The sequence below is a fragment of the Hyalella azteca genome, unplaced genomic scaffold (assembly GCF_000764305.2).
Source record: "Hyalella azteca isolate HAZT.00-mixed unplaced genomic scaffold, Hazt_2.0.2 contig5455, whole genome shotgun sequence".
Taxonomy (NCBI): domain Eukaryota; kingdom Metazoa; phylum Arthropoda; class Malacostraca; order Amphipoda; family Hyalellidae; genus Hyalella; species Hyalella azteca.
Window position 1 is genome coordinate 14603 of NW_025935645.1, and position 15614 is coordinate 30216.

The following is a 15614-nucleotide window of genomic DNA, read 5'->3' on the forward strand; positions in this document are numbered from 1 at the left end:
ATTTTAAATTTTATTTGAGGCGTGAAATAATAATTCAGTAAGTAATGTTCAGATATTAGAAATATATTCATAAAATATTCATAAAACGGACACTTCGAGTGCGTGAGGGGACACGTGGTGCAGTTAACCAGGCTGGCGAGATTAGTTGCACACTTCGAGTGCGTGAGGGGACACGTGGTGTAGTGAACCAGGCTGGCGAGATTAGTTGCACATCAGAGACGGACACTTCGAGTGCGTGAGGGGACACGTCTTCTGTGCAATGATATCCACCAAGCTGCCTTCTTCGACAGGAATGGCCTTGGTGTGCGAGTTGTAAAGTTCGACGGTGAAGGCGCCCGGTAAAATCTGTAGGGATCATTTATTGTTAGCTTATCTGATGACAGGTGTTATAGAAACCTCATGCAGAGAAACCAAATCTTGTTTGCACGCTTTTATATGAGGTTGGCAGCGAACTTGCTTATATTGGTGGTACCTATTGTATAATTTAAATCTTGAATATTGATACTGACCATATCTGTTTAAAACAATACTATATCAACAAACAATGTATAAAAGTAGAACCTAAGGTAACACTGGTCCAGTTCTACTGGTCACTGGTCGGCTCCAGGTGGTCACTGGTCGGCTCATCAAATCTTCAAATTGTATGCTCAATTTCAAACTCAATATTCTCGAAGAATTTAAGTATTCCTACCGTTCTTCCTTTACTCCTGGTTCCCGGTTCCTTATTTTGTGTGAGTGCCATGTAATTTTCGTTATATTTTGTTTGAAACAACTATGCTTATTTTACTTCTGTAAGAATTTGGACATAGATTTAGATTACCTCAAGTTGTACCTTCTGAAGGAAAGTTCTATAAATTTATTTAAAATTTATTTTAAATCTATTTCAAATTCTATATCAAATCTATATCAAAATTCTATGTTCAATTTTAGTTTCGAACCAGATATAGGGTTTGGGCAGTTCACGCTCGCAGTTTGCCCAATACGGCAATGGATAGTTTCATCCTAACTCAAGTCTTTACACTTTTTTCACGCGCAGATAAACCTCTGGCTATTCTCACTGTCTTCTTCCGTCCAAGTTCCTACTCCTTTTACTGATTCCAACTATATTTCTAAATTTAAACCTTCATACATTGCAACCAGGAAGTTTTCACGCTGGGCATTAAAAACCTCAGGCTGGTTGCTTAGTCCAGCCTCAATTTATCTATCAGTGTGCACATACATTGCCAGTTCGACGTATGGCTGGAGCCTAATTAAATTTACATTTTCTCCTCTTAAGTATCTTCATTTTGCACCGGGACAGCTGCAGTCGACGCTCCTTGGACGCACTCTATTAATTGCCGCTTCATTGCGTCACAACCACGTCACCTGAGCACCTGAGAGCCGACCAGGAGCCATAAAATTAGCCATGCTCGCAACAGATCTACATTATAACAACAATTGAACTACTGTGCTGCTACAAGAACGGCAGTTGGCGTTTGTGTTAACGAAGCTATTAAACTTACCCTTTTGGATAATCCTATACTTTCTTTCGGATGAGCCTTGGGCTGTTTTGCCAAAATTTACTGTTCGTTCGCTCGTTAAATAAAAAAGTAAAATTCTTAGTTTGTGTAAATTCCTTACAATTAACTCAACCATTAATTGTGATACTATGTGGTACAACTTATGGTACGTAAGACATGGGAACTTACGTTATCGTCGGGTCCCACTAACGTTTTGTTGCGGTAGAACATCGCGTGGCAGTGCATAACATAAACGGGCTGGTGAGCAAATGTCCCGAAGATATCATGGATGCAATCGAACGAATCATCTTCATCATCGTCATGTTTGTTCGCAGAACTTAAATTGTACGAAAATTTTTCAGGGGTGCGATGTTCCTCATGAACCGTTTCCCCATTTATGGATGAATCTGGAAAACAGATCAAGAAAATTCATTTGAAGTTTCAGTTTTTATTATCAGCCAAAGCTTTTTTGGCTGATCAGTTCAGTTTTTGGCTGCTGGGTTCAGTTTCAGTTTAAACGATCAGCCACCAGCTTCTAGTAAATGTCATTCGTTTTATGCAAAAATTAAAAAATTCGGAGCAACGGTGCTAACGGTAGGTGCACTGCATCCTAGCTCCTTCCATGATGCGAAAGCGTCTTTTATAACGTGGCAATTCAGCCTCGTCAACCCTATAGACATTTTTATTCTCTTTCTGCCAGAATGGTGTAAACGATGATCAAATTTACATGCTGTTCGTCGCGTAAACTGATATAAATGTCATTCTGCGTTTCTCCTGTTATATCAGCTCAGGCAGGCAGGTATTTTTCATGAACTGGTGGAGCGGTGCCACTAGGAAAAACTTGAAAAACTAGAGGAGACGCAGAGTAAACAGAGAGATAAAGAAGAATATAGCAAATATAAGGAGACAAAATAGGTGCTATGCACATAATTTGGTTGTTCTTACTGTAAATTTCCAGATAAATTTAGCTACATTAAGGAAGTCAACCAGCGTTCGTTATTTACGATCGTTTACGAGTAATACAGATTTTCACATCTGAACATAAGAGCAAGAAAACAAGCCTTCATCACTGGTGTACATGAAATCTTCGTAAAGCTCACAGATGACTATCATCAGCATTGGCATTTGCCAAGCGGGACTGAAATCATTTGAAACTAATTTTCCCCTTCGTTCCAGGCATCTTACAATGCCAGATGGACAAATACATTCAATGCTTTTGAGTTGAATTGAAATCGATACTCAAATAAAATCAATTCAATACCTCTAGCGATAACCCTAGGTCTGTCTCTGAAAAGAATTCACACTATAACTTGGGCCGCTCCAGGAAGCAGTTAATTCAAGCCTCACAGGAAATAAGTAGTATATAGCTGGTGTAATGCCTGACACAGTATAAAAGCACCCGACCACATGGACATTCTCGAGCGTGCTGGCAAACGGCCATGGAAGACGCCACCGAGCCTTTAAATGCATAGCCGCAGCCGTCGCATAGCAGCCGCGCAATAGCCGCTCACTGCAGAGTTGCTCGAGACACAGCCCAGCTGATTCAAAGCCTTCATGCAATCCTAATACCGCAATTGTCCTTATACGACACCACAGTTCAACTGAAGTTATCATGCGGCCGTGGTTGGTCCCGGCACCAATATTTAACTAGGATCTCGTGCTTGTTCTAGTTCCGGAACCCCGACAGGTCATGTGGACCAGACGGCTTCCATCCCAGATTGCTCAAAGAATTAGCAACTGTTCTGGCCGGCCCATTGACAGTATTCTTTCAATAAACCTTGAACGAATGAACTTTGCCGTCCGACTGGAAAGAAGCTCAAGTAACACCATTATTCAAAAAAGGTGAAAAAAGCAGCCCCGGCAACTATTTCGCCCTGTCACTCAGACAAGTGTTGTTTGTAAGCTAATGGAATCTGTTGTGAGGGATAGGATTATCGATCACTTGCCTGCTTACCATCTATCAGATTGTCAACATGGTTTTATTGCCGGTAGATCCAGCACCACTAACTTATTATCTACGTTGAACGATTGGACTCGCCTGCTGGACGAAAGTGAGACAGTGGATGCATTGTACCTCGATTTGACAGTGTCCATGTGCGGCTGTTGCGTAAAGTGAAGTCTTGGGAATTGAGGGAAACATACTCCAATGGATCAGAGATTTTCTAGTAGGTAGACGACAACGTGTCAGTATTAACGGAGCCGTGTCAGACTGGGCATCAGTGCGAAGTGGCGTGCCACAAGGAAGCGTTCTTGTGCCTATTTTGTTTGTTGCTTTTATAAACGATTTGCCAGAAGTAGTGTCCAGCGTGTGCTTCATGTATTCCGACGACACAAAAGATAATAATACAGTGAAGGATGCGTCCAATAAAGCGCCATTGCAAGATGATCTTGACAGTTTAGTTAACTGGGCTGATACGTGGCAGCTGCGGTTTAATGCTGACAAGTGTAAAGTACATCACCTCGGGAAGAATAATGAACAGCAATATTACAGTATGAGAAGACATGGTTGCAACGAGAGAGTAATGATTGAAAAGTCTAGTGTGGAAAAAGACCTCGGAGTTTATGTCGACAAGGAGCTGAAATGTTCTAAGCATGTTGAAACGCAAGCTAACACATCCAACAAACTTCTTGGACTAATCAGACGCTCATACGAGTTCCTAGATGCAGAAACGATGAAGCAGTTGTTTGTTGCTGTCGTGCGCCCGAATCTAGAGTTTGGAAACGTTGTGTGGTCACCGAGATTTGAAAAGGACAAAAATATAATAGAAAATGTTCAAAGACGTGCAACGAGGATAATTCCAGGCTTGAAGGGCAAGTCCTATGAAGAAAGATTAAAGATTATGAACCTTCCAATCCTCAGATATCGACGTCTGCGTGGGGACCTCATAGAAGTATATAAGTATAATCATGGTTTATACAAGGTCCCCGAAGGATTACTAGAATTTGAAACGAGAACCAACACCAGGGGCCACGGCTATAAACTAAAAAAACTGCGCTGCAACTTCTTTACGCGACAACATTTCTTCTCGCTTCGAATCACTGACATATGGAACAGCCTCCCGATGACATCGTTGGCGCTCCAAGTATGAACGCGTTCAAGAACAGACTAGATAAATCTATGGAAAAATATATGTTCAGACATGAAATGCCTAGCACCATATCGAAACCGGTGGAAGTCTAATAGCTATTTCAAACTATCGTCAGTCATGAAAATCCGGTCAAATGACACGATTTTAGATCTGTAAAAGATTTCCGCCTCTCACCTTTTTTAGCAGACAAACGTGGGCCGATGAGATCAGAAGGCGCAGGGTGCCGAGCTGGAGCGTTCTGGGGAGTCAGGATCCTGACGGCGCACTCGTCGTACCGGAAAAATTTAATGAGGGCGAGCGGGCCCAGCATGCCATACAACAGCCTCTGGGGAAAAATACCTTAATTGAAATGCTGCCGAAACAGAAATTGAAGATTGAAAAGAATCGGGCGGTTAGTCCCATTAATGCGTGAACAATTTACAAAGGAATGTATATTCTTTAATTGATAATTGTAAAGAGCCTAATTACTATAATTTGCTTCGTGCATGTGAATTATTCATCGAAATTTTGTAAGAATGTTCCTCTCTAAGCTTCAGCTTCCGCTAAAATTATATTCGACCATAATAAGAAGTCTCAGTACTCAAAAGGAAATGTTATCACATCCTTACAATTAAGCTCATAATGAGAAAAGTCTTTTTTATTTGTTGCAACAGCAACCTTAAACACACTAATATCCTCTGGTGGCAAATACATGAAAGGGAACATCATGTATTCAACCGATAAGTAATAGCCAATGGAACCCTGCTCAGTGCTCATAGGTTCTACACAATGTAAAGCTCAGCAGCAGAAAGCACCGCCTGTTCTATGTATGCTCACACTCAGCACAGGAGAGAACGTGTCCGAAAGGAGCGTCAAAAACTTTTTCGGCGTCGGATGGTTGCGCTCGAAATGAAACAAAGAATTGCTCGGAAAACGAGCCATGTCATCCTGCCCAGCAGACAACACGTTAGGTAATTATTCTCGAAAACGCGTGTTGTTGTCATGTAAGAAAATATCTTACTTCGCATTTTTTCACGAATTATTGTCAACCCGAAAAGCACAACTGAAAATAAACATGTTATGACTACGAGAGGCACTACAGTAGTTTGAAAAAATAAGGGAAACACCTGAGAATTCCACAAAATATATTTCAGGGTGGTGTAGGTCTACCGTTTGCGGCAGTTACAGCCTCAATTTCCCGACGAATGGATTCAAACAAATTGTGAATGGTTTCCAATTGAATTTTAATCCATCCTTCAGTTAAAACTCCCCAAAGCAATTTTAAAGATGATGGCGGCGAGAATCGACTTCTGAGTTGCATCTCTAAAATTGACCATAAATGCTCGATAATATTCAGGTCTGGTGATTGTGTTTGCCGAATGAGCTTTTCAACTTCAATAGGATGTTCCTTGTGCCTTTTTTTAACAATTTCAGTTGTATGAATCGGGGCATTATGATCTTGAAGCTGGCTTTCCCCTCCGGAAACAGTGCTTGAAGCATTGGATGAATTTGGTCCTCGAAAATTCCTAAATAGTCACGGCTGTTGAATCTTCCATGAAGAGCAATCATTGGTCCGCCGGATTTCGAAGAAATAGCACCCCAGATAAACTAAGATCCCCCGCCAGTTTTTTTACGGCGGGGAGGAGGCAGTCGGAATTAAATACCCTTTTTGCTGTCTCCCATTTTTCTCCCTGTCTCACATTTTTCCACTGCTCGAGGGACCAATTCTGGAGGTTTTTATGCCACTCAAAACGCTTTGAACCATTTGTGTTTGAAACCACAGATTTTCTAATTGCATCTCTTCCATAGGATCCAGATCTGTGCAGTTCTCGGTGTAGGGTTTTTATGGAAACTTGGTTCTGTAGGTGTCCATTGAGGCCGGCAGTAATTTTAACAGCAATGGTTTTTCGATTATCCCCCACAATTCGATTTAGGCCCCTATTCAATGTCTCACAGACAACTTCGACTTTCTGCCAGACCTGAGCTTTGCTGAGGACGTATTTCCTTCTCTTTCAAAAGCAGTCATTATTTCTGAGACAGTACCTCTACAGACGCCAAGAATTCGCGTTGAGTTTCTGTCACACTAATAACACCTGTTCATACGAGCACCAACAATTTGGTCTCTTTGAAAGTCGGAGAGGTTGGCCATTTATAGGTTAAAGGTTAGGTTATAGAAACAAAAATCGTCTAGGATAAAATATCAATTAGCAGCAACAATAAAACAAACAAGATGTCACGTTTTCATTGTTTTTAACATGTTCAAAAATTACGATTTTAAAATCCAATTTACAGATTAATAGACGGGAAAAACATGAACGATACAACTTTTTTTTATCGCGAACACAAGTTGATTTATAAGGAATTTTTGCATATATCTCTATTTTCAATTGCATTTTTACTACAAACTAAAGATTGCCCAAAGACCTTCGGAGTTGAGGATCGCATGAAAAGATGTGTTGCGCATGACTGTGCGTACGTTCACATGCGCCACGCACAGACGAGGACAAATTTTCTGCAGACTCAGCAATCTTTGGGCAGACGAAGCATCAAGCGTCGCGCGCGTCAACAGAAACCAAACGTGAGCGTCCGAGTTGATGGAGCACATGCTGGATGGTAGGAATATTTTAGGGGACAAATAAACCGCGAGTTTAGCATCGAAAATCTGATTCTTTAGTTTAATGGCGAAAACGAGTGACGAAAATAATAAATAAAATATTGACATCTCGGACGTGTAACCCCGAGTGAATAATATGGAACAACTGCCAAATTTTAGATGAAAGTTTGAAACTCAATGTGACACGTAGCTACTGATTAAGCATATTTCTCAGACAGAATAATCTGCAACGATGTTGTATTCCCTGGAATAATTTCATTCATTTTTATTGTATTAACAATCGACATACCTTTCAATGGAACAAAGAACTTTATGCTTTATTTTCATGTTCATTGACACTTATATCTGGACATACCTTTCAATGGAACAAAGAACTTTATGCGTTATTTTCATGTTCATTGACACTTCTATCTGGACATACCTTTCAATGGAACAAAGAATTTTATGCGTTATTTTCATGTTCATTGACACTTCTATCTGGTAGATATTTTGTGCAGATGGATCTGGAGCTACGTCCCTGAAAAAGATATATAATAACATTAACGAATTGAATTTAAATAAAAATTTGTGTGGCACATGTTTAAGGTGCTTTATATAATGGATTATGAGTGTCAACCCGTCTTGCCTAAAACCTCATAGCCGTAGTATATACGGGGTAAATAATAATGAAATGTAAGATTAACCTCAAAATTCTAATATATTAGCATAATTTGCACTTGCGACTTCAGATTGAGTTACGTGTTTAGATTGAGTTACGAGTAACAGTGGACGTAGGAGACGAAATTCAAGTATAATAACAAACAGAGCAAAAAATTTGCGAATCCAATCACTCTGATGTGAAGATGAGGTACTCTAAAAAAATTGATTAAAGTTGGAATAACGACTGCTAGTTAGGATGTAATTTGTGATAGAATGCGAATAGCAAGATATAGAATAGCAAGACGGCGAATCGGTTGTTCCTGTTGATGGGGAAAAGCTTTGGGACGTTTAGGGTAAAATCCTAAGCGAAGCTACGTTTCGGGTTGAGTTGCGTAGGGCGGCGTACCGCTAAAGCCAATCCCGTGGCCACCAGCCGAGTGAGAGCGCGCGGTACTTGTCTCTGTTTGGTGACGCGATCAGACTAAGGTCGGAGGAGTGTTGTAACGTGGAGGGATTTGTAGAGTGAACCGATTACCCCGAGGATTGAAAACCACTCTACGAGATCTGACAACGTTGGATTATTCGACGAGTGAACCGATTACCCCGAGAATTGACACTCCTACACACGACGTTTCTTCAAAAATTAGAGAGAAATCCGACGCCCTTCAGAGAAACTTCTATACAATGAGTTTCTAGACTACCCCAACATTTCCGATCTCAGCCGGCTACGAAGCTAGTTACGAATTTGACTTCCCTGGAGTCGAGAGTCACGTCAGCGCAGCCGCGTCAAGAAATATCATCGAGGGGAGGCTAGTCACGATCTGCGAAGGCCTCGCAAGACTGTCCGGAACTTAATTGCTGCACTGCCACCTCCCAAAGCCCGGTGATGTACCCGTTAGGAATTTAATGGAGGCAGAGCTATTATTTAAATTGAGATTTGTGTCTAATTCTAATTATTAGGTCTGTGCCAGTGTCCGAGTCACTTTTACCGTCTCTTTCGTGTAGTAGATGTCGTTCGTTATCAGTGATCCAGCTCTGTAATAAGTGTATGATTTTTTCCGTAATATAGGAAGTTTAAATCTTTCGATGTGTTGTCATTTTCTTCCTTTTGTCAACTCCTACTCTCCACTCGCCAGTTCGAGAAGCTCGTAAAGTGCCACTATAGCCACTGCGGTCAAACCAACCTGATAAATCCAGCGAGTTACTCAAGAGAAAAGGTCGAAATAATAACATCAAATAATGCACCTCATCTTAACAACTCTCTAACGTTAATCAAATGGAATAGTAAAAAAAATCAATCATCACAAATGTTTTTCCCTACAAAGATCCTTGAGAATGAGTTCATTTGCTTTCACCTAATCTCCACACAATTCACTATAACATCGCTCAACAAGAGAGCGTTGTTACGAGTTACAATTATTTGTACAAATGAAGAAGTTATCGTATATACAATATCTGTTTGCATATCACCTCAGGCCAGAGATCAATAAGATCTGTATGTTTATGTAGGTATAATTCATTAGACAATTACGTGTACAAATGAGGAAGAGACCGAAGCTGGGGGTCGTTGACCCCCGGGTGACATCCAAGCTTCGGGGGCGTCGTGGGCGCTGTATCGGCCACGGCGCCGTAACCGTAGGCTTCTCTCCGCCTCCTTATTTCTTCAGCTGGCACCTGAACCTCTGTGGATATGTGATTAGGGATAACATCGGTTAATTTGAACTTCACTCTATATCGAACAGTTTATAAAATAGTTTATTTTTATTGCTTGACTTAAGTTATTACTTAGTATCTAGAATTGTTTTTATTATGATTGTACCTTGGTGTTATTTCACTTTCCTGTTTGATTACCTCGATAATTGGAGTAAATCACCGCCATGAAGATGCCGAACGCCATAAAAAATAGCTGCGATGAGGTCACTGGAAAATCGATTAATTTTAATGTTTAATTTAATTTATTAATTACACGGTAATGATTTATTGAAATTATCATGTTACTTAACCTCATCAAACCTTAGCAAGCAGTGCGCGATCAATCACAAGCTCCTAGTTAACTGAAACGTTCCTCAGTTTGCTATCTCGCTTAGACTTGTACCTCTCATGGAATAGTGCACTTTCAGTTTATACAGTGCATCATCATTGTGAAAATTTTCGTTTGGCAAATGGACTTCAGGGTAGAAATGGCGACGATGTCCCAAGCAAACGCAACCAAAATGGCTGCATATTGTGCGGGGTTTGAAAGCCCGTTGATTGAACTCAAATAAATTATTTCAATTAAATTATTCTCATTTGTGACGCAAATAATTGATTTTGAATTACGTTGTTCATGCGAAGCTATCAGTCCCGTCGAAGGCTGAAAAAATATTAATATGAGTTTTTGTTCCCTTTGGTTTCACTGGAAAGCATTGACCGACCGCATGCATTTCGTATCCGCGTGAAATTCAATCGTGTTTATTCGTACCGCGTAACTCGTGCTTGAATGACTTTAATTTGGTCTTTTTCTTCTATTAATTCAACCACGCCACAGTCAATAAAAAATTAAGAAGTGTAATTATCAAAGTGAAACATTTACAAGAATAGGACACGACATTCTATGTACGATACTCTGGTGTGAGTAGCCGATGTACGGAATAAAAGTTACACTGACTATGTGAATAGTTGCACTGCATGAGAGAGAAATCTGTACACTGAAACTTGTGAAAGGCACGTAAACGCCTGTAGAAAAGCTAAGGTAAATTAAAAGTAATAAAATAAGTTATAAAGGAATGCACAATTGTTCCTTACCATCAAACTGTGACTTCCTCTTAGATTCGCACATCTTGCCCCACGGCTGACGAGAGGCTTTAAATCAAACAAGGGACCTAGAAGCGCGGCTCCGCTGCGAAGTTCCTATTACCGGGAGTGAACTTCTGATGGCTGCATATAGTCTGTGTATAGTCACGCCAGGCTTAATCCTTTAAAACTTTTTGTTATGCCATAAAATATAAATTTTACGATGTATCTTCATCATATAATATGCCTGGAATGTAGGAGACCAGCAATTATTCTCAATAATCTAAATTTTTACTTGTCTTGTCGATGAGTAAGGTAAATACCTTCACGCAAAGGGGTGAGGGGCAAAATATTCCATTACATACGTCACTTTTTAGCTTCACTATTCGGTATGCAGGATCGCACATGTCAAACGGTGTGTTGCCCTCATGTCGTCAAGAATTGTTTCTGTTTTAACAACTAAACGTTATATTCAAACGTAATACGATGCCTTCACCGTTTTTTTTTCGTTTCAATGTTAGACGAGCACCAAATTAAACACTTTCATGTTGTTTTTATTGCTCATCCAGGTAGCGGTGACTATGAGAGAGAGCAATATAGTATAGGTAAGTTTTTCAGGGCGCTCAGGCCACAGGTAGCTCTACACAGGTACATAGCTCGCTGGCTGATCCAGAACATTTTACTTGCATTACACAACACGCTGGTCCAGCCAGGTGATCATTTATACACCGGAAAAGGATGAATGACTGAGTTGGCAATGAGCTGAGCTACCCGCAAAAATTTGTCCTGCGTGGGACTATAAACCCGGGGTCGCAGGGTGTGATAGAAAGTCACCACCACTGCACCATCTCAGCTTCAAAACTTTTCATAGTCACTAGTGCCTGAAACAATTACTTTGATACATACTACTTATAATTGCTGACTTATATACGTCAATTTTATTCCCGATTTGCTGTGCGCTGGTAAATATTGCAAAGAAGTTCAAGGACTATCATTACTAAAACATTGATACCATCTCACAACTATTTCAACCATTAATTATTATAGTTACTTAGCACATTCCTAATATTTGAACTATATAATTATATAATTAGCATTTTAAATGACAAATAATGTGTGAAACTTAAGGACGATGTACAGAGTTGATTGAAACATGATGACATGAACTAGTCATCAGTGATGGCCATCACCAAATCCATAGCCTCACACACAAAAAATTATAAAAAGAAATAGACAAATAAGTTATAAATCAATTAATACGAAGAGGTGATTCTTTTTCAATTTTGAAACCACTGAACAAGAATGCCATCGATGGTCGCAAATATCATCGTTTCAGATTTTATTGTATGATTTCATGCGTGATGTGTGATTAAAGAAAGCTCTGGGAACTCTAAAGATTTCTAAGATGTTATTCGGTATAATATTTCAGTACGTGTCGCTTAAAAACAGTTTTAAATGAAGTATTCCCGAATGCTGACTGAAGACAGAATAGCGTTATATGCGAAACTGGTTCACTTGGAAATAATTTTCATTCATTCAATCTAGCTTACAGATTCAGAAAAAATACAGTCTGGAAAGTTCTTCGTGCGTGCATAATCCATTCCCGGGTGGTACCCACGGGTATTCCAATATTTTCTCTCATGGACAAAGCAAACTAATGAGTACTTCTAGGTTCACTAGCTGAATCACGAAAACGGAAGTCACGATATAATAAGAATGTTTAATTCTTTATCACTTTCAGGGAAGTTGAACCATTGAGCAATTTGGTCACAAACATATTTTCATCAAACTTAATTTGCAATTAATTTTATCGATATCAAAACTCCCACCTAATTCTCATAATAAATTAATACTAAATGCATTGTAGGTGAAATTATTAGCATGTCTTCTTGGCGCTGTACGCCGGTGCGTCGAGGACAGTTCTTTTCAAGACCATGGTTCCGTAATCCCGTTCCCTAGTACCTGGAAAAGATAAGGTTAATAAAAAATTATTTCGTCACTAATAACAAGTATGTACACATCAGTCTTTAATTTCGTTAATGCTATACATGTGGATTGCGATCGTTCATTCTGATTCATCCGTTATTGGACCATTATGATGTAGGTTTCAACCCAGTGCACAAGGAATGACATGTGGATCATTGTCGACCTGTACAGTTTCACAGAAACTCTGAGTGATCAGCGATGATAAATGCTGAGATCGCTTGCTTGATGTTTGGAGATCAATTTCAGCCACTGAATAGTTGGGTCGAGCTTGATTGCGGTCTTTATATCGTTGTGCTTATTTCTAATAAGATGAGTTATTACTACTGCTGTCTTTTCAACCAAAATCATAAGTTGAACCGTAATCACGAATCAAGTGAGGAAGTTGACGGCTATCATGAGTATCTCACGAATTAATCTCAATTCTTTCGAGATTTCTCTTATATATTTATTATTCACGTATAAATGAGAGCTTAGCCGGACGGACGATTATATTGCAGCTTGATCAAAATTTAAATTATGTTAACGTGTCCCACCTTTCCCCACAGAGTTGACCCCTCGACCGATGGCATACGCGCACCAGACGATGAGCGTCAATAGCGACAGAACGAAAGCCAAGCGTCGGCCGGTCATAGACTGGACTTCGTGAGAATAGAAATTGTGGCAAGAAAACGCACGTGCAAGCGCCCTGATGAAATAAAATTTAGCATTATTGAAACTCCTTTAATTTAGCATCGGCTTAAAAATGTTTAAACGTTTAAGTGGATCACTCTCAAATACTACGAATCCGATGATAGAAAGTCTACGCCTGAGGTGGCTTTCATATTACAAATTGTTTTTTCTTCATCAATTTTGGTGGAATGATTTTTGGTATTGTTTCTTGAATTATTGGTTTATAAGGTTGTTCCCTGATATTATTTGTACTAGTAAATGAGCACCTAAATAACCATGCGAGGTCCTTTCGTTTTCTCTCTCCTGAAGTGAGCGAAAATAAAAACAATACTGAAGTATTCTAATAATTTCTTATTAAAACAATAAAGAATCTTTTGATATGATAACCATTCTTTGGAAAGACTGAAAAATGAAATTTTGACTATCTTGTTTCTCCAACAAGCTTATAGAAGCGCAACACTTAGGCTCTGTTCCTGCGACTTCAAATTTCATTAATTCAATTATTTTCAGGATAATTTATAATTATAATAATAATAGCGGTTTCGGCGTTCAGTATGCCGTAGGCATATCGCCGATTCTGAACATCGCAGAAAATTCACAGCTTATTCACAGCTGCTGTGCTTAACCGCCCGGCCTCCTTGCCGATTCTGACCAGAAACTGGCGCACAAAGCTGGGATCGAACCCGCGCCTCTCTGCTCCAATCCTGGTACTCTGAACTGTAACCATTGGGCCACCCAGTGGTTACAAGATTAATTTAATTAACTTAATTTTTAGAAGATTAAATTTCAGAGACTTGCTTGTCTCTGAAAGATTTCAAGATAGGCATTTCGTCTCAGCCAGCCAAGCCAGCAGACATGTTGTGGAAAATGAGAACATATTTCACTTCATGAGAACCTACCATGCGATGTACGCGTGGAACACGGCGGCACAGGAAGAGAATCCGATCCATTTGGGAGGAAAGGAGCGTGGGACCAGCGTCACTTCAGCTGCCACTGCCACTAGTGGAACAGTGTGCACGCTGTGGAACTTGAAGTCTGAGATGATGGCATCGAAAACTTCAGGGTAAATCAGTTCCCGAAAAATCGTGTACTTGATCCAGAAAGGCAGAAACAAGCTCTGAAAAACAGGATAAAATAAACAAGAACGTTATGTTTATTTATAGACTGATATTGATCACTTTTATTTTTCATTCTTTCATAATCATCGATCACTTTTACATAAATTTTTCATGCAAGCCTAACATTATTCCCTTTCGTTAGTCTTTCCATTTAAATTGTTCAGTTTTGCTCACCAGCGCTGAGGGGAAGACTATTAATGTGAAGACTTTACTGAGCAGCTCGTGTGAGGGAACACACCGCAGCAAAGTTCCTGAAGTGATGTTGCAGTTGCGCAGCAGACGCGCCGTCAGGTAACTCATCTCATGCATTCCTAGAAATTAGTCAATAAACGGCGATCAAATTTTCGTTTTATTGAAACATGCTTAGAAGAGAAACACTTAAAATTATTAAATACCACTTAACACTTAAATACTAAATTATACATTGAAACACTTAGAATTATTAAATACCCATGCCATGGTAACTCAGGTGCTACACCTGTGAATAATGAACGCAAACAATTTTAATTAAAAGCGTCATGAAATTTTCAACAGCCGTTGAATAAAATAACCAAGCGATTATGATGATTTGTTCTAAATTTCAGAAACTCTACGTAAAAATTACAGAAGCTTTTTTTACCAATCAAACTTTCTCACTTCCTCTCGATCCATGAAATTATATTTTTTCAGCACAATCATTTGGAAATCAAAAATTTCGAAGAATATATATATATATATACATTATTCCAATAAATATATTCTGATAATTTTTGAACAAGCTCAGCTCAACCTGCCACAAACTCACTACCCTTATTGCATGTTATTAAACATTGTTGTCATGGACATTCGTTTCCATCATATGGTGAGGCAATTGTCAATTGTTGATTGTGAAATTATTGAATCTATTAAAAAAATAATTCGCCGTAACTTGTTTCCTCATTTAGACTAAACAGGTCAACTTCTGATCCGGCCGCAAGCGCTATCATCAAAAGCTTCGCGTTAGGAAGAGCTTGCGTAAACTGTGAGGGCTTTTACTGCACGGAAAGAAATGAATTGCGACCACTTCTGAATCAGACTATGAAATGTTCGGTCAGGTCGCATAACTCATGGCATTAAGCAGCAACGATGCTTTAAATGGGCATGACTGGGGGAAAAAGCATGCCCATGGGGGGAAAAGCATAAAGGCATTAAGCAGCAACGATGATTTGAATGGGCATAACTAAAGGCATTGAGCAGCAATGGGGGATTTGATTGGGCTTGACTAAAGGCA

The 15614-nt window shown here is 39.6% G+C and overlaps 1 protein-coding gene across 1 annotated transcript; it reads right to left on the reverse strand.

Moving 5' to 3' along the window:
- Positions 1 to 155: 155 nt before the first annotated feature.
- LOC108680721 lies at positions 156 to 14658 on the reverse strand. Its single transcript, XM_018169609.1, has 12 exons — positions 14540 to 14658; positions 14147 to 14364; positions 13112 to 13263; positions 10605 to 12554; positions 9672 to 9740; positions 9352 to 9502; positions 7603 to 7698; positions 6984 to 7173; positions 5405 to 5515; positions 4763 to 4913; positions 1689 to 1906; positions 156 to 345 (listed from the first exon to the last, which is right to left on the reverse strand). The coding sequence occupies exons 4-12, from the start codon at positions 10636 to 10638 to the stop codon at positions 202 to 204; spliced, it is 1164 nt and encodes a 387-aa protein (XP_018025098.1). The 5' UTR covers positions 10639 to 12554; positions 13112 to 13263; positions 14147 to 14364; positions 14540 to 14658; the 3' UTR covers positions 156 to 201.
- Between the last annotated feature and the right edge of the window lie 956 nt (positions 14659 to 15614).